At 39.8% G+C, this 24315-nt stretch overlaps 4 protein-coding genes across 4 annotated transcripts in view; 3 read left to right on the top strand and 1 right to left on the bottom strand.

Annotated features, from left to right (window-relative positions):
* The first annotated feature begins 67 nt into the window (after window positions 1-67).
* On the top strand, window positions 68-5168 carry LOC139139245 (exosome complex component RRP40-like). Its single transcript, XM_070708088.1, has 4 exons — window positions 68-272; window positions 2066-2215; window positions 2830-2981; window positions 3400-5168. Exons 1-4 carry the CDS (start codon window positions 81-83, stop codon window positions 3617-3619), a joined length of 714 nt encoding a protein of 237 aa, XP_070564189.1. The 5' UTR covers window positions 68-80; the 3' UTR covers window positions 3620-5168.
* On the bottom strand, window positions 4952-8422 carry LOC139139246 (transcription elongation factor A N-terminal and central domain-containing protein 2-like). Its single transcript, XM_070708089.1, has 4 exons — window positions 8233-8422; window positions 7487-7628; window positions 6842-7035; window positions 4952-5970 (listed from the first exon to the last, which is right to left on the bottom strand). The coding sequence occupies exons 1-4, from the start codon at window positions 8407-8409 to the stop codon at window positions 5782-5784; spliced, it is 702 nt and encodes a 233-aa protein (XP_070564190.1). The 5' UTR covers window positions 8410-8422; the 3' UTR covers window positions 4952-5781.
* A 326-nt stretch (window positions 8423-8748) lies between these two features.
* Window positions 8749-20558, top strand: LOC139139244 (probable ubiquitin-conjugating enzyme protein 17). Its single transcript, XM_070708087.1, has 16 exons — window positions 8749-8880; window positions 9489-9753; window positions 11469-11606; window positions 12076-12136; window positions 12695-12894; window positions 13770-13817; window positions 14271-14307; window positions 14829-14917; window positions 15124-15323; window positions 15511-15637; window positions 15757-15888; window positions 16896-16976; window positions 17369-17409; window positions 17855-17992; window positions 18808-19010; window positions 19367-20558. Exons 1-16 carry the CDS (start codon window positions 8873-8875, stop codon window positions 19576-19578), a joined length of 1980 nt encoding a protein of 659 aa, XP_070564188.1. The 5' UTR covers window positions 8749-8872; the 3' UTR covers window positions 19579-20558.
* A 3680-nt stretch (window positions 20559-24238) lies between these two features.
* Window positions 24239-24315, top strand: part of LOC139139247 (probable ubiquitin-conjugating enzyme protein 17) — a 15886-nt gene continuing 15809 nt past the window's right edge. The window contains exon 1 of the mRNA XM_070708090.1: window positions 24239-24315. This exon is cut by the window's right edge and continues 116 nt beyond it. The gene's annotated coding sequence lies outside the window, so the exon portion shown is untranslated.

Raw genomic sequence — 24315 nt, forward strand, 5'->3', positions numbered from 1 at the left:
ATACCACGATTAAACAGGAGCTTACGGGGCTTCTTTTCGAATGAAATATTGCGTACCAGCCTAGGGAGTCTCTTTCCAACATGGCTGAACATGTGAACAGTGTTGTGCTTCCGGGTGATATTTTGACAGAGTTGAGCGAGACGGGGAAACGATCCAAACTTCGCCTTGGTCCAGGTCTGAGGCTAGATGCAGAGAACGTGGTAGTTTGTAAATGTGGCATTTTAAGGCAAAAAGAAGAAAATGTGTACTGGGTTGATACACATCAAAAACGAGTGAGTAGCGGCTGCCAGTGCTATCACGATCTAACGCGAACCACGTGTTTGTAGTCACACTCGCTTATGGCATGGTTCGATACACGGCGAAGGCCGCTGTATGCATTATGAAGAGGCCTCCATACAGCAGCCTACATCGTTTATCCAACCAGACATCATTTTACAAGTGGTGTAGCCACAAAATGATGACGTCAAATCGCCGTACACAATACTCAGTGCCATAATTACTAGGCGTCTGTGTTTTGTGTACGGCGCTTTGACGTCATCACAAGCAACTGTGTGTACAGTACAGCCCACAGGTGCCTGGAGTTGGCAGTGTAGTATACATAGGGAGAATACTACACTGGCAACTCCAGGCACCTGTGGTTCAGCCTAGGGTGATAGCAAAAATAATGAAACGGTCCCTTGGACTGTGCTGATCCCTTACGAAAAATGTTGGCCCTTGATAATCGTGCCATCTTAGAATGTAGCATACACATAGGACTGCTCATTCCTAGGCTAGCGCATTGCAGGACTTGTGTGCTGTGTAGGCCAGAAGTACAGTCATGAGACACCAGTGTGGAATTGGTTTGTTCTTGCTCTCCTGCGCATGTGAATTACAGTTTCAGCTCTGTTCAGGTGGGTAAGGGACCGATATAATTGATAAGATTGTTACTATTTCTTAGCAATTTGAAGGGGAATTTAGCTGGTATATTATTCTCAATGAAAGGTTCATTGTTGACTGAACCATGAACGTACCACTTCACAAGTGAGTGGGACATACTAGTGTGTATAAAATTTAAAAAAGTAAATGATGCAAGTATGTGGTATACTGTTAAATATGAGGAAAAAGTGGAAAAAGTGAAAAAATGTGGTCACCAAAGGAAGTGCAAATGTGAAGTTTACTCCCCTCCTCAAACCAGGATTTCACCATTTTAACTTATGCTTTAATCTGAGATCAGATGGTCCCTAATTGGACATCTTATCTGTTGTGGAAAGCAGAGTTTGTAGCAACAATCTAGCCTACACCTGCACAGGTAGATGGAAAGGTAATGTGTTTTGATCAAAGCAAACTGTAATAGACCATAGCACCAGAGTGGGGACTGTGATAGAATCAAGGATTACGCATAGTCGCACTGGGGAAAGGAGAGGATAGGATTAGAGAATCAGAGCTGTGCGCCTATGAATTTTGTAAGACTGAATCAATGTCTAATGACGCAAGACTATTGTTGTCAGGTCCAAGTCAATCCCCACAATGGTCGGATCAAACACTATGTCCTGAAGTTCAAGCAAACCTCAACCATAAACAGTTGAAAGGAAGATTCTACTGTCAAAGGAAATTGATTAGAGACAAACAATAAAACACTATTCCATAGAATACAGTCATGTATCTGGCAAGATCATTTGTCACTTTTCCAGTCATTTAACTGTGATAAGCCAAAAGAAAATCCTCCCAACTATGCAGTCAGTCAAAAAGGGGTCCTTCCTTCATGTTTAACCTTTTGAGTGCTGTAATTTTTCCCACCAAAATTTTAGTGTAACATTTTTTCAATTTTTGATTTTTCTGCAATTTTTTATATACTTTTGGACCAAACAGACATCATATTTCATTGGCTACATTTTTTTATCAAAATTTTAGCAGAAATCTGAAAAAAATTGAGTGTGTATATTTTATAGAGGCAACAAAAATTGACTTTGGTGCTCAAAGGGTTCAGTGCATTCTTGTGTCTCGATGATTTGTGTATGTAGGGTCCAATCAATGGACAATGATGTGACGGAATCCAAGATTAATATTTCTGTGTCTGTATTTGCAGTATGTTCCAGTCAAGGGTGAGAATGTACTTGGAATCATAACCACCAAGGCAGGTGATATTTTCAAAGTCGATGTGGGAACCAACGAACAAGCTACATTATCATACCTTGCCTTTGAAGGTGCAACAAAGAAAAACAGACCTAATGTACAGGTGAGACAACTGAGAAACCTATCATCATAATGTACTGATCCAAATGGCAGACATTCTCTTTGCTGATCAATCCTCCCGTTGTAGAGTGTCAGGGAGAATGGATTTAAACTCTGTTCATGGATGCTACTAGTCTTTGTTCTCCACAGAAATCAATACATAATAAGCATGTTCTTTTGTTGTGAAAATATATTCCTTTGTGTAGTTATTAACATATGAATAGATTGCTTGGATAAACATGGGGATGGCCACCCATAAAATTCCCCCAGTGGAGAATCCCGCCGGTATATTAATTTCATATAGTTACCCAAAGTTCATCCTGCATTCCCACAGGTTGAGATCACGTCAGTTTATTTTTATTCCTTCAGTTAATCTTTTGAAAAAAATGGCAATCATTTTTCCTGGACTTTAAGTGTTGGAGTGAATACATTTCCTACGAAGCAGATTTACACTAGTAGGAGGGAGAGGCTATAGAGTGTATGTTAGCTAGCTAGCCAGTTGTATTGGATAGATACAAAATGCAAGAAACAATATTTCTGTGAGAGTTGTACGTCTCGTAATTGCTGATAAATCCCATGTTTTGATGTTGGCGTGACCTTGTGTGTTCATTCTCACAGATCGGTGACTTGGTGTACGCTAAATTCCTGGTGGCCAACAAAGACATGGAACCAGAACTGGTTTGTATCGACAGTGCGGGGAGAAGTAATGGACTTGGTGTTATCTCTGGCGGAGGATTTGTGTTCCAGTGTCCCCTTGGTCTGGTCAGAAAGTGAGTGAATAATTTGTGTTCCAGTGTCCCCTTGGTCTGGTCAGAAAGTGAGTGAATAACGACAGTGATAAGGGGTTGTGCTGTTTTATGGCAGTTCAAATTGAAAAGTGATGCGTATAGGAAGACAGAATTTCTGTGATTGAGAATGATTCTTAAAAGAGCCAACTCACTTGTTGATATTTTGTGGAATATACAGAATTTCCACTTTCTTTTTTTGCCCCAAGCTTATTGATCTTTGACTGTTGCTGATGTAAAAATGTAGTGAAATTTACTCAAATATCTAGTGTTTCAATGATGTCTAAAATTTGACAGTTTCAGTTTGTAAAATGTGATTATAAGTGACCGGAGTCTATCATAATGGAGACAATACACTTATACAATTAAAAGTGAACAAAATTTCTCTTCTTTCTCGCAATAGGATCTTGTCTCCAGATTGCCAGCTATTGAAATTACTGGGAAAACACATGCCATTTGAAATTGCTGTTGGACTGAACGGCAGAGTATGGGTAAAGGCAAGGACTATAGACCACACCATAGCCATTTGCAATGCAATATCCAGTGTGGAGTTCATGACTGAAAATCAAATCAAGATAATGGTCAACCAACTTGTCAGTGTTGTTGGATGGAGTTCACGATAACAAATAGTTGTGTTTTGAATCTAAATTAAGTTTTTTTTCACAAAGAAGGGACAAAATACCACACTTTCCTCATTCTGAGGCTTTCAATCCTGTCTCTCTCTGAGGCACTAAATCATGTTAGACATGTCTATGCACAAACTGCAACACTCTTAATGTTTTGGATATCAGCTGAAGCATTTTAAAACTGGGTATTTTGGATAATAATGACTTGACATGGTGCTGCTGGATTTCAAGGTTTCTAGAACCAAACTCTGTATCTGAGACAATCTGCACAATTTAGAGCCAAGAATCAAAACATGGTGTTTTTGCTATTAAACTCAGGATTCCGAAACTGATTCCAAACTGGTCTTATTGAGCATTTCAAGTTGGATGTCTGACACATTCTAAAGGTTGACAAGGAACAGCTGGACATGCACTTGACCCTGTTGTGAATTTCATATGTCTTGAAGTCAGAACAGCACTGTGACTTTACAGTTCTTCTATCTAGTTAAAGGTGAGGGCTGGTTTCCAAGGGACAAACTGCAGTATTTTGACACAGTTTTCATCTAGTTTTTATAGTTTGAGAAGTAGGTCACATCTTGACACTTGCTGAATGAGTGGCCGATGAAATAGCTACCACTACCTTACACACACAACAAATCAAGAAACCTGTGAATAATTTCTGGTATCTCTGAGATAGATATTCTAATGAGCTTATGACTGTCCTGACGAATTCCAAACTTTGATGCTCTCATATTACATTCATATCATCCATAAACATTATTGCGCCAACACTTGCTGGTAAAGAGTTACCATGTGCTTGAAAGTCAAACTATGACGAGACTCGGTCCCTTAAACCTGCATGTCACCAGATGTAAATAACTGTGATGATCTGAGGTTAAAGATTACTAGTTTCCATACTTGATGCATCTTTCAGCTGTACCACAGGAGAGGCAGCTGTAATTATCTGGGGTTGAAGACTTTTAGTTTCTGTACTTGATGCATCTTTCATTGACGGAACAGTTAAAATAGTAATGTGCCAGAGAAAAATGAATGCAGAACCACAATATTAAGTAGTGTGTCCACTAGACCTACCCTGGTAACTTCTAGATGAATTTGCCACTACTGCTGTAGTTAATGACAATACAATTGAGTGCACATTTCATGGTTTTAGAAATGGGGAACACATTGTAGTTCTTTCTGTGTTTAACAACATGGCTGTAAAAACTGCATGCTGTAACTACATGTACACTTATTCTAAACAGCCATGGTGATAGAATTGTCGATCATGACAACTTACTCAGAATACTACAAGATATCATCACAACAAAGTGAAAACAAAATACAGGGATGTGTAAGAAAATTGTACTTCATTTATTTGTATTACATTGAATATTTCTTGTAAAAATTAGATCATATTGAAGATCATAACAATCATTTCTTACAAGGAAACCAAGATGGCTCCCTTGTTACATCAAGTCAGTAAAAATGCTGCTGAAACCTCACAGAAAAGTACTTGATAAGTTTTAAAATAAATACAAAAATAAAAATTACAATCTTTAAAAATGTTTTCCCATTTAATAAGTGTCTGTTCTTTTTGAATAACTTTACAGTGTGAAATGGTGGTTATTTGGTCAAAATACGTTGGCAAAGCCGATGGTCTGGGACAAAAAAATGTTAAGTTCACAGTTAACAGCTGCAAGTTGAAATTTTTACACACAACCATTGGATGTGAAAGATAAATTGAACAACTTCAGTTGCCAGTCTGAGGAACAGTCCTTGGAGTTGTTAAGTGTGTGCACTGAACTGTTCTTAAGGAAAACTAGAGTCCCTCCAGATTCAGCATCACGGAATGTCAAGCAGTTGCCATGGTGACATGCATTGAAATGACCTGCTTAACAATAGATGATTAATTTTTGAAAGTACGAATTCTACAAAATACACTTAACCCTTCTGTGAGTACAGAGATTGTGTTATGTTGAAGCAGTAGATCAACATTTTGATTCAAGAGTGGTTTTGGACCATTCCATAGAAAGTTTGATGTAACGTTGATGCAGAGTTGAAGTCAGATCACTTGTCCATCAGCATCTCCCATCAGTCTAGACTGTTGTATACCATAGTAACAGAAAACAGGCAGTGGAGGTAGAATACGTCACAGATGATGCTGGAAACACAGAATGACATCACTTTCTATGCATACTGATGAATTCATCCACACTCAGTTCACCATCTCTGATCTTAGTTCTAATATCTTCTTTATTTCTTGCAGCAAATATGAGTGTCCTCATTGTCCGTCTGTAGGTGTTATTTAACAGTCTCTTATTTTGGTAGAAAACTTCTCTTTCAATATTTTCCACTAGTGTGCTTGCATCCTGTAAAGACAATCAGATACCAGTGAAACAACAGAAATGCAAGGTGGCAAAAATATCAATGCATAAATTCTGTGTGACAGAAAAAGCTGAAAGACCTATTTGGAAGTGTTTTCAATAGTTGATCCATTTCTGCTCTTCAGTCTGTTCGATGCTAAGGCACAAAATGAAGTGGATTCTAAGCACTTAAGTTCTCAATATTTATAACTCTTGATTCTCCAAATGATTTACATTGTCAGACTTTCTAGCCATGTTGGTTTGTTTGTGTGCATAATTCATTCTGATAGACCATCACCATCATCAGAATCCGTGATTTATCAAAGCAATGTACCTATGACCTTGACTTATGATGTTATAATGATATATTATGTTTCTCTGCTGTGCTTTATTTCTTTTTGTCTTTTGCTGCAACTGAAATTGGGTGTAAGCCTGTTGTTGCTAGCAAGTAAATAAATAAATAATTGAGGAATGTAAAATAGAGTGCATTTAATGTATATGCTGGATACTGCAGGTTTACAGGGAGGATAAAACAAGAAGGGTGGGGGGGGGGGGCTTCTGTAAGTTTTGGGGTTTGGTGTTTGCAGCCACCATGTCTGAGATACCATATTATCCACTTAAAAGTAAAACCTCTTAGATCAGAAAAATGCAGTTTGATGTGAATTTGGCAAGGGGATTAATTAGGGCTAACAGTTGAAAATAACTTCATGCTATTAAATTTGTGTAATGTATAATAGGGGCCTGGTCAAAGGCATGTAGCTTTTACATGAGGAACGTCATGCAAATCAGCACCACATCAATGATATCCTTTGGCATTTATGCCTTCCGAAAAAAGGCCATCTTTTTGCAGATATATAATGAAACTGGTTAAACTCACAGGAACACTGAGGGCGCCAGCAAGAAGTTTTCTGCCCGATGACCTTTGCCTCTCTGTCTTGGCATCAGCTCTGACTTCTATGACAGGCCTGTTTGACTTCTCTTGGACAAATTTTATCCAGTCACGGCGTATCTTCCGTGCTAGAGATGCCACCTCTGGGTCTGAGTGTTTCCTGACACTACTGAGTGTGTGTCCTTAACATGAAAATAAAAACATCACAATGATGAAAAAGCAACGCAACAGCAACATAATATTAAATGTTTTCCCAAGCTGCCAAGGCTTGTGACTTTTAATTTTCCTGCCATTGAAATAGTTCAAGAGATAAACTTGTTTGGAGATTTTGATAGAGAGTCCTGGTCAAGGTAGATTTTGTTACACTCAGCCAGAGTCATGGAGTGACCTTAGGACAACCAAAAAATTCACAGGACAGTACTGATCTATTCCGGCAGGACTGAAGGGAGAACACCATTCCCCTCCCCGATAAAGTACCTTGTAACAGAAAGCATCACTCATTCACAATGTCAAATTCATTACAATTTTTTGTATGCCACGTTCTCCTCAAGTTCACATGAATGCAAGTCCAAACATAGGCTCTACACTTAGGTAGTTCCAGTAAAGTATTCAGAAACTACATGACATTCTCACCAATCTTAGTTGAAAGGAGTACTTCCTTGGACGGTATCTTTTTGCCAAGCTCATGTAAAGCCTGTAAGAGATTTTCTTTAGTTTGGTTCTCCAATTCCAGGGTGACCTTTAACCTCAGAATGTCTTCAACGACCACAACTCTCTGCACAAGGAAAAACAACATCGATGTACTTTTGTGTTTACTGATTACTATGTAAGTCTGTTTGGCGTCTGCCATCTGAATGTATGTGGAGCTACTTGTCTGTGCAGATCTAGCAACCATACATCGAAATTCGCAGCAGGAAGGTTGTACCCCCCACAGATGCCTGGGTGCAAATGTAGACGTAGAGTAACCGTGGATATACGCAAAGCAATTACGTTACTCTACACTGAAAACCCCACGCGCCCGTTACAACCCCCCCCCACCCCCCGGTTCAAAATTGAAGGGCGGAATCTACACTAGCCCAAAGGCACGTCGCTTGTGTACTGTGTGACATGTTCGCCATTTTTTATCAGCTTTGTCTCTGAACAAATTATTTGCTGGACACAAATTTGAGGAGAGGCCATAATACTGCCTCAATATCAACAACAAGCACTGGCTAATGCAAAAACTATGTGATAGCCCTGCATACGATGCTGTGTGTTGCTAGCGTTATACGTCCTCTGTGGCTTTGTCGGCTACATCATACATGGACGATCTGCCCTGTGGCTTGTAAGTTGTGGGAGGCCGAGAACACACAGCATCGTACGAAGGGCTAAAATCAAACCTGTAACGATTCGATAGTAGCTTGTCTGAATCCTTTGGTCTTGGGAGTATCTTGCGATTTCGACTGGCAAGCTTGTCGTGGTGTTCTTGTGAGGTACTTGTCCATTTCAGAGAAAGACCACAAAACACAGCGCACGGTTTGCACCCTACAGCTGTTCGAAACTTCCGGTTCTCGCATTGCGCATGGGTGAAAGACCGCGGTCGCTTGTGATTCGATACACGACGGCCACCGTGTTGTTGCGGTAGTTGTAATATGCAAAGTAACCACACAGCAGCGCCCGTCGTGGTATGTGAGAGAGAATTTATGAAATACGGACTTTTGCACCAATTTACTCTGGAATTACACATCTGTAAATACATGTCCATCGATCGAGAAATGCATTGGCATAAATTGCTTAAGCCTGTCGTGCTTGTCGAATAGTGAACGTCACATACCTAAAAATAAAAGTGCTGAATGAGCAACAATGAGGAAATGGCGCTTTCTTATCGTGTGAGTTTGCGCACACCCATTGCACAACATTTTACAATCCACTTCTGTCGACCAGGCAGCCTATTTATTGACACTATTCATCGTCAATCCACCATTCTTTAACCAAACAGCAGTCACTAGAGACTCGGAGACTAGAAAGAAACGGAAAACTATGTACAGGTGAGTTCAACTAAGGTCCTCTGTCTGTCCGTCCGTCTGTCCGTCTGTCTGTCTGTCTGTCTGTCTGTCTGTCTCTCTCTCTCTCTCTCTCTCTCTCTCTCTCTCTCTCTCTCTCTCTCTCTCTCTCTCTCTCTCTCTCTCTCTCTCTCTCTCTCTCTCTCTCTCTCTCATTGCTGCCGAAAGTTCCATTACGGACCGTAGATGCCTAGGCCTATGTAGCCGATGAACTTCGGAAACAATGAAAATTTAGGCGCTTCATGAGAAGCAGTTAGAGCAATTTCTTACAACTGACAAGATATAGCAGCAACAAGGTGACCAAGAGAAGTCTATATTTACACGCATAGTTTCCTCAAGATGAAAAAAATTCCATTGTATTTGTTTCCTGAGATTTGGTCAACTGATGTCGAATAAAAATTCATGTATTAGGCCTATTAGTCAAAGAATCGGTATAGCGAAGTTACGTCCTACTCAAAGAGAGAGTGTAGTCTGGGCCCAGGGTGTTACCTTTCTGCATCATTACTAGGCCTACTGACAATATTAAAACGACTATTGTAAGCCAAGAAATAAATACTAGAAGTATTTTCTTTTCCTTTTTTCCATCATTGCAGGCAGGGCAATAACAGGGGAAGCAGTTACCCGTCACATGGTTACGGCAGGCGGGGCGGTTACAGGCAAGGCAATTATCATGCAACTTACAAGCGGGACGGTCACAGTCAGGACAACTACCAAGCGGCAGGCTATCACAGACGAGGCGGGCACTGGAGGGGTGGTTACAGGCAGGGCAATTACCGGGCTACTGGTCACCATGGTAATTCCGCGTCAGTTCAAAAGGCATTAACGAACATAAGAAGACACTTACGGAAACTTGCATGGGTAATTAAAATTTTGCTTTTTGCTATATAGGCGTAAAGGCAGTGCACCAGAAAGTACTATGCATCATTGGGGACCACCCAGTTCCGAATTTTATAGTGGCGTGCAACAAGCCCTGGACACCAACCGCAATGCATAAGCTCTAAGCTTACAGTTTTCTTTTCGTTGGAATGTGTCAAAAATATATGCGCTTCTGGCAAAATTTTTAATCATGAAAAAGTAAAATGCCACATTATATAGGTCAAAATGCATATTTGGAATCAAAAGCTTTGCGAGAGTCAAAAACAGGGGTCAAAAGTCCTCATTTCATCAATATTTATTTCATTTGTCAAAAGTCCACATATGACGAAGCATATGGTGTCAGTCAACACCGCGGCACATTTATATCCTTCCGATGACAGTGCCCCCACAACCCTGGGAGAAAAGGACAGCCGTACAGGATATTTATACAACAAGAGAGACCAGCGTACGTGCATGAAGCTCGTACATATGCAGTTTGAATGCGGACTAAAAGAGACGAAAGTCAGGGTACTTTGTTAAATGCTACTTTGCAGTTATTTAAAACTAGCAATTATGATCACTTTGAAAAGTTGGATTTATTTTTCGTAGTGTTCACTGTTCAGAGAATACTGACGAAAACAGCTCACAAGCGAGTATGTCTAAGGACAGATGTTTTGTAATTTGATAAATCGGCGGGTACGTTTAGCCCCTCTGTCCTTACAGGGAAAAGACCCTTCGCATATACGGTAGGGATACTGACAAGTCAGTCAGTGCCATGCCCGAGCATATTGTGGCCCAAGGAATCATGGGAAACGGGGCGTAATGACAACAGTGGTCATGCCACATACAATAACAGAAGCGCTTCGCTCTCGTCACTGTGTACAGGACGATTGCACAACGCTGTGCAATGAATCGTGGAGATAAAACTTAAAACTGAATGCATCCATTTTTGTATTGGGTCTCCCTCGTCGGTAAATTTGGGAAGGCCATGAATGAACTACACAACCTTGCATAACATTATTTTACTAGACAGAGGGCAGACTTTCGTCGTCTTTTACCACAGATCCTTTGTGAAGCCTGTCCCTTCAGGGTGATAAAAGAGCAGCTATGCGACAGACTACGTTTTAACGCACTCGTACTCTAAGCATAGGGAAGTCGATAATTTTGTGGCCGTGCAATATTAGCCCGAAAGAACGTCTTGCCGAACGGCGATGTTGCAAATGAAATGTCATTAACAAAAGTTCATAATTGCCTAATTACCAAAGTTCTGGCAATCAGAATGATTTTTACTGCAAGTTAGCGGTCACGAACGGTTGACAAAAGTTGTCTACAACCTCTCCGTAGTTTTGGCGAATATTAGGGTCCTTTTCCATATCTAGGGAGAGGTTCTAGACAAAAAAAACGAGGGAACACCATATTTTAATAATAGTAATCTTGAACCATAGACAGTAGAGGGGAAGACCTGTTCCCCTCCACTGTCTATAGTTGAGCATGATAGCGGAGTTGCTTTTAATTCGACACGATTATTTAGTCACTTTTGTATCATGAAGGATATATGAAGGATATACGGTCAAGGATACTACCACTGTTTTTGCGTGTGTGGTAAATTAGTGGTCGTGTGATGAAAGATCGTTTCACGTTTCCTTGTGTACGGTCAGTTGTGTCATGTGAGTGCTGCCGTAAGAGTGACACGCATTCTATTTTGTACCACTCCTCAGGTCAGTAAGACACAGCCAAGAACCAAGTGCAATAAATCATCAGGGGTTCCGGAGTCGACGCAGATACATCAAGCACCAGACGTCGGAAACAACAGTACCACTCAGTTTCAAGCGAAAAAACAAAAGAAATTTCCAAAGGTGATAGACCAAGCCAAAAACAATAACGTAGGAGTCGTCGAAACTGCTCCTGCACAACATTCTGGTTTACCAATTATATATTTCATATATAGATTCATCGCGTAACCATAGCAGCAGCATTTCAATTTTACGAAGCCGAACACGTTTTAACTTTTATCAACCGCCAATATACCTTGGATACAGTGTTTATATTGGTCATATGGGTCCCATACAATCTTCGGGTGCAGTTTCGACAACCTGTCCCTTAAACATCAATTTATGTACAACATTTTGCGTACTTTTCTCGTCGGCGGTACACCCCAGGAACAGCGAAAATTGAATTGACAAAAATTAGCAGAACATTTCTTAATGATATTTACCCACCTCGACATCTATATATATAAGAAAATGTAACAATTCAATTTTTTTCGGATGTCAAGGGGTAACGAAGTTAACTTCATTTTTTCTCTAATTATGCCTTCTCCTATAGAAACCTAATGGAAGCAAATATTGGTCAAAAGGCGTTGGATATGGGCACAGTCAACTATCAGGTGTGTATAAACGTTCTAAAGGATTACATCGAAGCTTTTCAAAACTGATAGAGGTACTAAACGTATGCAAGGCTTATGCTTTTTGCAACTATTGCATCTTAAGTTCGTATACTGACCTCGAGATCGAAAGTCTTAAACTTTTATTAAAACTTTCTGCAAAGACATTTTAAACGTTTTTCATAACCAAGCGTTAAAATCAGGGGTCACGGTGCAAAATTTAATTGGTACTTGGTACCGGAGAAATAAGCAACCCGATACTTACCGACACTTGAAATTAAAAATGGCCGCCATCCATCTTGGGGGAAATAAAATGTTCGATTTTCACAAAAGCTGGTGAAAACCCCACAAGCCCAACAAGTGGCACACAAAATAAATACTGTAAAGGTTTTTTGGTCTTAATATCTGTCCCCCTAGATGCATTCTACCTTAAGACTGCTACCGTGTTAGACGACGGAAATGAGCGATATCGGAACATATCAAAAGTAGGCAAATGTTGTGGTGTTTTTCATCATATATGTTTTTCACTGGTCTACTTATGCCGGTTTTCCTCCGATATAGATTGGAACGTGCCAGCGCACATGCGTTATCAGAAGGAGAAAGACAGGCGAATAGAGTCAGCCCTGAACGGTACATTGTCCAGCATCAGAGAATTTCTTCAAAATCACGGCACCACAGGAGGGACACGCCAAAAAGTTGCTGACCCTATTTTCGGTCTTTATCGTATTCTGAAAGGTTCTGTGTTGGTGCCATTCCTTGAGGTGAGTCCATAATAAGAGACATACTCGCTTTCTAAGTTTGGTAATTATTTGAGGCATTGTTTTTATTATTTGAGAAAGCCGGAACATTGAAACCGACTGACTGAGTGGAAGGTGAAACTTACCTTTAATCCCTCGGCCGCCCTCGGTCAGAACAGACAAAGAAAACGCGGATGTTAAAAATGTTCTGTTTTACAGAAGAAACGAATGATCATGAACTGACGGCTATTTTCATAAACGGGAACTAACGTGTGCGATACAGCATTAGGGTCTATGGATACAGCTATGTTTTGTTGTGCACTCAGATAATTTATCAATGACACAATTTACGATCCTGATTGATTTCCTTTTTATCTGCCATGATTTTAGAAGGTACTATAGATTACTCATGAAAAGAGAAAAAGAAAATGAAAGTTAAACGTAGAAGAAAACAGCGACTGTCCTTAACATTTCAAAAATACACACCACATATTTTGACTGGCGAAGATGACTGTCGTCAATTTTAATAAAGTTCTCGAAGTTAGAGGTTGACTGTGCTGTCTTGTCCAAGGGTAGACAAAAATGGAACTATATGTCTGCAAAGGTTGTTAGTAAAATATACTGTGCAGCCACGCTGTTTTTCGAAGAAAATATTCCCAAAAAAGTCGACTGAAAAGAGTGTTGAAAAAATAAGTATGCATATAGTGCGATATTCGAACAAAATTGTGAAATTTTCGAAAGGTAAAAACAAGTCGGCATGCCGACCATCCTGCCCCCCCCACAACTAATGGTCCCTCCCTTAACTTTCTCAATCCGAGAAAATTCGAAATTTGTAAAGGATTGTTTAAATATCATCAGTGGGATCCTTTATTTACTCGACATTATGTTGTTATTTGCAGAAATATCTAAAGGATGTAACATTTCTTGACATCAACGGACAAAAAATGGTAAGTCGGTGGAATGATACTATGGAAATTGTAACGTGACATTTATTTCGGAAAATCTTTTATAAGTATGATCCGAACGATTTAGTGACATTCCCGTAAAGGGGTGAGAACAACGATGAAGCCTTAAATATACTCACCATTTGATCTTTAAGTTCATTACGTATGCAAGGTAACTCAACGAACATATGAAAGACGCGGCAAGAATTCGGGGAGGTATGAATAATATAAATATAGAAATTTTAGATAAACATGGACTTTTGTTACTGCCAATCATGGTCATAATCGCTAGTCGATGAAAATACTTTTTAATACTTTTATAGACAGATGTCACAGGTTTAATGAAAACACACGATTTTTTGTTGTGAGCGGTGCATATTTGGTACTATATACCACCGTGACTTTGGCCCATATTACTATTGCAGGACTAATCTCAGCCTTGGTTCTTACTTTCAGATATACGGATATATCCTCGTGATCATTAAAGAAATCGGTAAGTTGAAGATACATGAGTAATATCATCCTCAAAAATTACATATCGAATGTTTAATATCACAGGTTTTAATGAACGAACGAGACATGAATTATCACCGGCTAGGTACGACAATGCGCCAGTGAAGAAAGATTATCATTCGGGATTTGCCTACTGCAATATTTTCGATTTTCTAAACCAAATGTGGTTGCGATGGTATGGCAATGCGTTTGAAAGTGTGTTGATTCCTTAAGAACAAAGGACTGTGACTTAACACCTGAATGCACCGGATACGTCACTATACCATGGAAGTAACAATAAACGGCATTTCTTCTTGTATGTCAGGGCGCGAATAACGCTCAGAGATTCCATCGTCGGTGCTGTTATGTTGGTGTTACTGGAGTGCAAGGGAAACGACAGCTAGCGCCCTCCCACGATCGGAGAAAGAAATAACTTCCCACACTCACTTTATAGCTACATAAAGCATGCACAATACTTGCATCACCTGTTTTTATAACAAAATAATTCCTCTTTATACACAGCTGCTCAGCCAAAGTTAGTAGTTCTACTCTATGCCCTACCTCATCAACAACAGTCCGTCTACGAGCACTTGGAAGCTCTGGAAGGCGAGGTAAGTGATAAACAAAACCTCTCGTTGTAAACGGGTGATTTGATGATACAAAACAGCGGGTTGAAACAAGGTAGAGTTTCTTCACACATCTTTTGCAAAGGGAAAAACATCGATTCCACGAAAAGGAATACATCGAACTCTGTAATGTTTCGCCGATTGTGCGGTCACAAGAGACATATTTGTATGTCATTTCTACACCACTACAGGCAAAGACGATACTTGAATGCACAGGCAAGGGAGCCACTGGAGGCAGACAAACTGACTCACAGACAACGACCAGTTCAGAGAAACGAACAGCGGACACGATTAGTTTAAGTGAAATTCTAGTACCTAGCGAAAACGCCGGAGAGACCACGCCTTCTCTGCGGTGTTTGGATGACCAAACAGCTGGTGAAATACTCGCAAGGTGAGACAATGAAACAAAAATGAATCGGTAATATCTATCTATCTATCTATCCATCTATCTATCTATCTATCTATCTATCTATCTATCTATCTATCTATCTATCTATCTATCTATCTATCTATCTATTTATCATGGGTAATCGTCAGCGATGTAAGTAAATGCTCGTCTTTATCATCGATATATCCAGGGCATTTCTAGAGGTGCTGGAAACTTTAACTCGTGCGGATAGTATCCATGGTAAAAAACGTGTTGCCACCCCCAAGGTCAAAGTCGATCAAACATATAAAGCCATGGTGGAATGTACATCTGACCAGGTAAGAAGAGGTTATTCGAAGTTCTATTTCCGGTATCTCCTTTGCGGTTTTACAAGGCAATGTACGGGTGCTCTTGCCGAGTATTTTAGCATCTGATGATGTGTTTTATTTTATCAAAGGAGTCGTTAGAGGTTAGATACAAGAAAGAGCTGCAAGATTTACAGTTTCAAAGCTGCGAAATACCAATGTCTGGACCACAGGCACATCGCTACGCATCTTCTGACGGAAATGGCCGGCTGGACTCTCGTCTAGTAAGTCAAAAGTTTGTATCTGCACCATTTTAATTACATATGAACCGGTACCTCTCTAGCTAGAAATAGTGCACTGAAAAATGAAAATAACATTCCGAATCCACGGTACTAGACGCTAATTTACATGAAAACTAAGAAGAGAAATAAAATTAATTTGTTCACTTAATACAAGTCCGGAATAATAGAGAATAGGTCAGCATTTTGCACCGTCTTTGATTGCGATTAACCTTTTGAGCGCCAAAGTCAATTTTTGTCACCTTTGTAAAATGTACCCAAGTCAAATTTTTTTTCAGATTTTTGCCAAAATTTTGATAAGAAACTGTAGCAAATGAAATGTGATGTCTGTTTGGTCAAAAAGTATCAAAAAATTTACAGAAAAATTCACACAAATTGGTAAATGTTGCACTGGAATTTTGGTGGGAAAAACTACAGCACTCAAAGGGTTATAACGTTATAAAGTTCCGCATAATATGCAAGTCTGTTGTGACTTACCATCACACTACAGTATTTATTTGCCAAATAATCTGGGCCTACGTCACCTTGAGGTAGTATGCGCCTCGGACTATCAAATTTCTACAATACCTTTTTTAGGACACCACTTGTGGGGGTTCATTTGAAGCTCGTAGAGTATGAATATTTAACCGGCTCGAAATCGAATAATTTTAATCTCGAGCTCCTCCCTTAGACTTGACATAGGGATAGCCGCCATTTTGAATTTCAAGAGTCGGTATAAATATTAGGTACTTTGTTTCTCTGGTACCGAATTTTGCACGGTGATTCTTATGTTTGTTCTTGATTTCGAAAGGGAATTATTTACAGCTTACTTACAGAAAGTTTGAGCGAAAGTTTTAAATCTTTTAATTTCGAGGCGTGTACTTCCATAAATAGGTTTTCCCATTGAGTGGCTAGAATGAGTAAGAAATTCATTGCTGAATAATGATTTACTTGACGGATAATTCCAAATATTCCATTTCCTAAACTACGAAACTGATCAACTTTTCTTTCAGATGTTCAGACTGGCGCAAGAATATGCATCGTTATCTTCATCACTGCCATTACATCTATCTTCAGCAATATTTGTTAGAACGGTGAGTATACATTTGACGGAATCATTGTCTCAAAGTAGAATGCACCTTGCTCTGACAGATATTCGGACTCCCAATTTTCTGCGTTTTAGTTTTGTTCTATTCCTTGTGTGTGAGTGTGGGGGGGGAGGGGGTCATTTTGAAGCTTAAAGAGTTAACACCGTGACAGGGAATTCAAAGTGTCGGTAAACATTGGGTTATATGTTTCTCTAGTACTATATTTCGCACGATGACCCCTGATATTTATTCTGAATTTCGAAAGGGAACGGTTTAAAGTTTGAGCAAAGTTTAAGTCTTTCACTTTCGAGATGCGAACTACCTTAATTTGTTTTTAAGGTTAGTCGAAATAGTAAGTAGTAAGTATAAATGACAATTTTCCGTTCCATTATTTGCAGGATGATAGCAAAATGAACCTTATGCAGGCATTAATTGTAGGGTAAGTGACTGATGAATAATTGGTAATCTCATCATGTCATGACAGTCACTGAAGAATTGAACAATTTGTGGCCTTCGTTTACACATGAATGCATCGTATACCAGTACTCCATACCTATTTATCGTTCACATCCAATGTTCTGTCAGGACCGTCATTGCCCTGGAGGCTGGCGTTTCACAAGTGTGAAATCTTATCCATAGATAAGTTTGTAGAATTACTTCTTCTTGGAGATTATCTCGCGACTACCTTCGTGGTTTTATGGAATAAAAAAGTACAAGTGTTTTCTGCCAGTGTAGAAATTGTGGCTACTATTTAACACAATTTCACTGACGAGGAATCAAATTTAATCAGCATGCTAAGAAGGAAAAATTACTCTTTTCACCGGCATCTAACACATGCTATCTGCATCTAACATATGTTATTTACTTTTGTATACTTGTTTCAGACCTGAAGACACTCCCTACTCCGGTGGATGTTATCTTTTTGATATATTCTTTCCCCACAATTACCCCAGCGTTCCACCTCAAGTTCATCTACAGACTACCGGTGGTGGCGCTGTTAGATTCAACCCGAACCTTTACAAGTAGGTACCAAAGGGGACAGAGGTCAGTCCCCTGGGGCGGGGAATGGTTGGTGGGGCCGAATAGCCAGTTGGAAATGTTTGCGGGGCTATTAAAGTATATATACAGGTTGGAGAGGAGATAAGAAGTTGTAGGTAATAAAGAAAGCAGTCAGACGTTTTGGAGTCGAAATTTTTACTTGAAATATCACAGTCAAAATTGATAAATTACTTATAGTAATAAAGAGAGCAGTAAGACGGTTGGAGTTCAAATCTTTATTTGAAATATCACAGTCAAAATTAATAAAATAAAACTGTTGCACAAAGAACCCCACCCCTTTCCCTTTCCCTGGGGACTGACCCCTGTCCCATGTGAAATATCCTTTTGAAGGATACATCTAATACATATACTTCTTAATTCAGTAAGAGTGGCAGGCTCCGAGCCGGATTGGCCCTCAAAACCGAACAAACTATCTAAACACATTCAGGTTGTGAAAGGTTGTCTGTCATACTCGGTTTCAAAAATTATAGGCACACATTTTTAGCATACGGGTGCTCTACTAGCATCCTGGGGTATTTCCAGTGTTGATCATGCGATGTGTATTTGTGTATGTCTCCGGATAAAATGTTTGTGTGGATCGTACTCGAAAGGTATGTACCCCCTCACTGAAGAAGTGAATGGTTACTGCAAAATGTGCATCGGTATATAATTTTGGATTTAACGTAATATTCCCATTATTGGAGGTGAGTATTCAATAAGGAGAGAGGTGGAGATGATTTTAAAAAAATGTCAAATACTTAGGATAATATGGAACATATTAACATTTCTCTCCTCAAAGCTGTGGCAAAGTCTGCCTGTCGTTGTTGGGTACGTGGTCCGGACAAGGCGGTGAAACCTGGACAGAACTGTCCACAGTTCTTCAGCTGTTGGTCTCCATACAGTCTCTGATTCTAGTTTCCGAACCGTACTTCAACGAGCCTGGCTACGAATCGCAGATTGGCACAGATCACGGGCAACAAAACAGCCAATCGTACAACCAAGGTAAGAAATTCCCACAGAAGTTACATCATCAAACTTTCAGGTGTTCAATCGAAACACTCAACTGACTCTGTTACGGTGTGAGAATGTTACAATTTTTGAATTTTTGAATAATTAGGCACCTGTGGTTGTAATGGCAGAGGTATGAGTCTGCAGTTATAATCACACCACATATAGACATCATTTCTGAAACTCTTACAGCCAGGTCTGGACGAAAAATCAGCTTTCACCAGAACCGTCCTCTATTATGATGCTCACGACTGAATAAGTACACGAAAATTACGTTTGATAAGAGAATGAACGTTGATGAATTATTTTACACAGTTTTACTCACTTTCACACCGTTTTTTGTTCAATAGGTGTCAGGGTTAATAATATTAAATATGCAATATTGTCTCAACTTCGGAACCCATCCCCTGCGTTTGAGGGCGTCATCAAGACTCATTTTCGTCTCAAGAGGGAGAAGATTCTACAAGAGGCTGAAACGTGGTTACAAAGTACACCAAACGACGGACAATTAAGGGAACAAATCGATAACCTTCGAGAAGAGCTCAAGAAACTGCCTGTTTGATATTTTTATGTGAATATTCAATTTTAGAGGGACAATTATTTTTATATTTAGTTTAAATTTTGCTACATCCCGTTTTTGCTAAATCACTCGCAACTGTACTACGGTAATACCGGCAAGTATTACTGTCCCGTGGTACCTCAGATACCTGGTAAGGACTGGACAACCCACGACTACTGTTCGGAACAGACAGGTTGGAGCTATTCCCCAGTAAAACCCAGAGTGAAGTGGACGAACTGAAACGGCTATGGCGATATCGTTGAATAGGCCCGATGCAATATTAGCTTCAAGGCATGCGTTGGCACCAGATTGTCTCATCAGAAAATTTACGCACCAGATTACAATTTCAGTGGAAAACAAAAAGGCTATCACACCTCCATCATCCCCTTACAGACCAGAACAAAGGCGATCCCAGGGATTGCCAACAGTGCCTTTAAGTAGATCGATGAATCATTATGTGGTCGACTTTTAGATACAATTGGTATGACAGTTTAGTATCTATTTAAAAATGTTGAGCCGGGAGGCGAAAAATAAATTTATCTGTGTGTTCAGTACCATAAAGCTGCCTTACCTGCGATCCACAACTCGCTCTGTTAGCAAAATTTCACGGAGATGGATCCACCACGGAAAAATACAACAAAAACTTAAACACAATACAAATGTTGCTGACTTTTTTATTTATTTCCTCGGGATATCGTGACAGCAAAATGTACATATTTTTGTAATGTACCAAAGGTATACATATTCCAATGCGTCACACTCTTTCATGTGTTAGCGTTCTTTGGAAAGACATTTTTTTCTATGGTACTTGTTCTAGTAATTCGTACAAACTCGTCTACAAACGCAAGAACTATAAGTTATCGCTGATCGACGCCAATCATTTTCTGGATAAAAAGTGTACGATGTATAGTTTTTACAAGTGGATCATTGCCAGCTTTGTTTTCGGCTACACTGTTAATAAACAGGTTTATTTTAAACTGTAAGCGAAATGTCAGTTTTTTTTCTTAAAGGTCAATTTATCAGTAGATCCGTTGATTGAGGGCGCCCCTTGCATCTCTCGCCGCGATCTTCAACGCCGAGTACGATCACAATCAAAAAGAAAGTTTGTTAAATTCACTTCAGGTACTGTCACACCCTGGCAATTTTGAAAAAATTCAATTTAAGTTTCAAGTTTACCAAATCCCTCACTTGATGTAGACTTTTTAAGACCGTCAGCGTCCTCCAAGGTCATCCAGGACCAATAATTAACAAAAGACTACATATCAGACAATATTCATCCTAGGTATGAAGGGACGTGTAAGGGAACATGGGTAACCCCTTTCTCGATGACTTGTTGTAACCCGATATTTATGTCGGTAATAGTAGTTATCGCTAACAGAAGCGCTTCGCTGAATTTATTTTCAGCAAGACACACAATGAAACACATTCTTCACATGCCATTTAAACGATCAGCATGTAGGCCTAAATTTGTGACAACTAGCCCTGTTATGTGCCGGGTTTGTAGGGCTTCGAATTACAGCGAACAGCGAACCGCTACTTTGAACCAAGCTGCAGGGGCGTGGTCCGAGGTTTTTCCCAAATGTTATTTACGTAGAGGGACATTGTGCCCCATCAAAGCAATAGACCCTACCCCAAAGCTAGAGCTCGGATGGCGTTCTACGCTCTAAATAGGCTGGGCTACATATGCAACCCGGGGGCTGAATAAACAACAAGCTATTCCGACCTGTAACGATCGGACGGTCCCACAGGAGCCCGTATAGGAGACTGCAAAAACCATCATGACAAGCGTGCAGCGGTGTTTCACTGTTGAGGTAGGTCACAGATCATTCACCGTAGAGGGACAAAGCACTACAAGATCATCTTCAGCACAAACAAGGGCACCATTTTACAAGTGGTATACCCACAAACTGATGACGTCAAAATCGCCGTACACAAAACACAGAGCCCCGTAATTGCGGCACTGACTAACTAATAAGGTTAAAATAATATAAATTTGCTCTTTCTTCAAATCACTGTCACAATCTCCGACTGCTTAGTTTTTGTATCGGGTGAAGTACAGTGGGGGCCAGGAATTGGGGTTAGCTGACCAAATTGTCGGAACGGAGCGAGCGAAGCGAGCGGAGTTCCGACAATTTGGTCAGCTAACCCCAATTTCTGGCTCCCACTGTGCTTCACCCGACACAAAATCAAGCAAATGAAGACCATCACAGAGTTTTTTAGGGTTAGGGTTAGTTAGTTCATGTGATCGCGGCAATAATTCCGTCTCATTCCGGGTACAATATGTCCCCTCTCACGTTTTATTCATCAAATTTGTTGTCATGTACAAACTGACCCCGACGGCAATGGCCATATTGACCCTTTTTCAATATAGCCGTTGCCAAAGACGGCACACAGTTACATAACAGAATTCAGAGTTCATTCAAATGCAAATAATAATCAATATGATGGCCAAAAATCTTTGTATGTTTTCATTTGCATTACTTCTTCTACAGACCGAAAATCACACCTGTACATTAGTTCAAACTCTGTTATTGATTGGTTTAATTTTTTGTCCAAAAATTTGTTTCCTTTATCTTCGCGATATGCCTTCCAATAGATTTTTAGCCAGGCTGTATTATGGAAATTTATGAATACACGGATGTAAAAAAAAAAAAAATCTATATTGAATTCAAGTTCCGGAAGTCCAAATACAGCTTGAGTCGACACAGTGACAGACATTTGGTGATTGGAGTCATTGGTCGCGATATTTGTGCTTGCTTTTTAATTTCTGTTGACCGGCGTACGAATGCCAATGCTTTATCGATTTGTTCCTACAGGTTCCAATATTATTCCGATGAATGGTAGGGGGCTTATTCTTCGTTGTCCAAGTCTCCTCAGTTCTCTCATTTCACTGCTAACCATTGTCTTCATTTTGTGGATCCTCAAACCTTCGCCCACACCAACACCTTTGAAGGCATGTGGATGCATGCCATGCGAACTTGGATTGGCTCTACACCTTCAGACTTATTTCCAACTTATCTTTATGAGTTCATGTGGCGGAGGCGTTTGGGCGATAAAGCTAAGGCGTGCTTGTTCAACATATTTCAATTTTCTGTCCTTCAAGTTTACAGTCCCCTTCATCGATTAATTGCAACTCTGCACATAACACCATATTATGCCAAATGTTTTGAGACGGTCTAAAAACTAATATAACGCCTACATTGACAACACAGGAGGCCACTGCTGCTGCTGATGTGTGACACTGGGAATGCACAAACCAACCAAGTTCGTGCTAGTGACAATATATGCACCCTAAATCATTATATTGGCGGCGAATTTCGTTTGCTTCTGTACTTAATTCACTTCCTCGATCGGCGGAATTTTTATAATGTAATTTTCGTGGCATATCCAACGAATTGTTGTTCACGTTTTCATCTACAATAGCAATGAAATATCGCATTGCATACATGTTGAGTGACGAACCACTTTTATATAAAAGTGTATCCTGTCAAAAACGGAACACACACCTTTCGTATTGTAAAAAAGGCAGCAAATGACAAATTCAATAGTAAATGTCAAACACAAAGTTTTCAACATATAAAACATCCTAAACAAGTGACAATTAAATACTTTAACTGTGCAAATACAACAAATAATATGAAAAATATTCAAAAAATAACAAATCTGCACAACAAACACGACAATGCAGAGAACAAAATAAAGACAGGCAATAAAGAATCAATGCAGAGGCATAAATTCAATAAAAGAAGGAAAATGCGTAAAAGACTTTCAAATCATTACAAGTGAACATTATAAATTCATCAGTTCCTGCTTAGCATTATCATCCTAACGTTTATATGAAACATTGCATCCCTCTCTCCCAACTTGTTCTCGTGGAGTACAGGTTATAGGTAGTGCTTCACATGCTGCAGGTGCTGGGTTCGACCCCCGGTAGTGGTAATAGTTGTTGTGTAAAAAAACGTAACTTAAAAATAACACTTCTCTCCCTTGTCATTAATCAACCGTTGCTTCCACATAGGTATCAGGCTGGCCGAAGAAGACATGGAGAGAGTAATAGGATACTGCAAAATGAGGGAAAGGAGTGAAAATAGTAAAAAAATGGGACCCTTCTTTTCAATCATTTCCCCCTAAGTTTCCAAGCCCCCATTCCTAACTCTTACCCCCAAAATAATTTATCGCCCCTTTTAGAACGTAACCTTTGACCTCATTTCCATAAGTACGCACATCTTTGACGTCATCAGTTTGTGGCTATACCACTTGTGAAATGATGCCCAAACAAGTCACAGTGATGAACGCCGCGCCAACAGCTGCTAACCGCAGTCTGCTTAGCCCTGCTTATAGGTCTGTGTGTTCCCGGCATTATACGGCCTCCCCCGTGGAGGCCGTATAACGCCGGGAACACACAGACCTGTACGCAGGGCTACAGTCAGTCTGCTGAACTCTACGCGCTGCTGCACGGAATTCCTGTTTCTCGCAGTGCGCATGTGCAAACAAGATGGCATTTTAAAATCAATCTATTTTTTTAATTCATTGACCCATTTATTTTTGTTTTTGTTCTTTAATACGTATAGCGACATTTACCCTCAGTAGAGGTATTTCTATGTAATTTTACTGAACAAATAATCGACATAAAAGCAACGTAAAAAACGAAAATAGACATTTTGCTGACTATGTATTAAGAACAGCAGGCGGACGGAAAGTCCCTGAATCTAAATATAAGTCGCCGATGATTCATCAGAT

The sequence above is a fragment of the Ptychodera flava genome, chromosome 8, assembly GCF_041260155.1.
Source record: "Ptychodera flava strain L36383 chromosome 8, AS_Pfla_20210202, whole genome shotgun sequence".
Classification (NCBI taxonomy): Eukaryota; Metazoa; Hemichordata; class Enteropneusta; family Ptychoderidae; genus Ptychodera; species Ptychodera flava.

What these genes read in the sequence shown, in the direction of transcription:
- LOC139139244 (XM_070708087.1), top strand. An exon ending in CGTGATCATTAAAGAAATCG is followed by an intron (nt 14,308 to 14,828) that starts GTAAGTTGAAGA and finishes CTTTATACACAG; the next exon opens with CTGCTCAGCCAAAGTTAGTA. An exon ending in TGGAAGCTCTGGAAGGCGAG is followed by an intron (nt 14,918 to 15,123) that starts GTAAGTGATAAA and finishes ACACCACTACAG; the next exon opens with GCAAAGACGATACTTGAATG.
- LOC139139246 (XM_070708089.1), bottom strand. Translation starts at nt 8,409, where the DNA reads ATGCGAGAACCGGAAGTTTCGAACAGCTGTAGGGTGCAAACCGTGCGC. An exon ending in CTACTATCGAATCGTTACAG is followed by an intron (nt 7,629 to 8,232) that starts GTTTGATTTTAG and finishes TTCCTTGTGCAG; the next exon opens with AGAGTTGTGGTCGTTGAAGA. An exon ending in CTGGCGCCCTCAGTGTTCCT is followed by an intron (nt 5,971 to 6,841) that starts GTGAGTTTAACC and finishes TTGTCTTTACAG; the next exon opens with GATGCAAGCACACTAGTGGA.
- LOC139139245 (XM_070708088.1), top strand. Translation starts at nt 81, where the DNA reads ATGGCTGAACATGTGAACAGTGTTGTGCTTCCGGGTGATATTTTGACA. An exon ending in TTGATACACATCAAAAACGA is followed by an intron (nt 273 to 2,065) that starts GTGAGTAGCGGC and finishes CTGTATTTGCAG; the next exon opens with TATGTTCCAGTCAAGGGTGA. An exon ending in CCCCTTGGTCTGGTCAGAAA is followed by an intron (nt 2,982 to 3,399) that starts GTGAGTGAATAA and finishes TTCTCGCAATAG; the next exon opens with GATCTTGTCTCCAGATTGCC.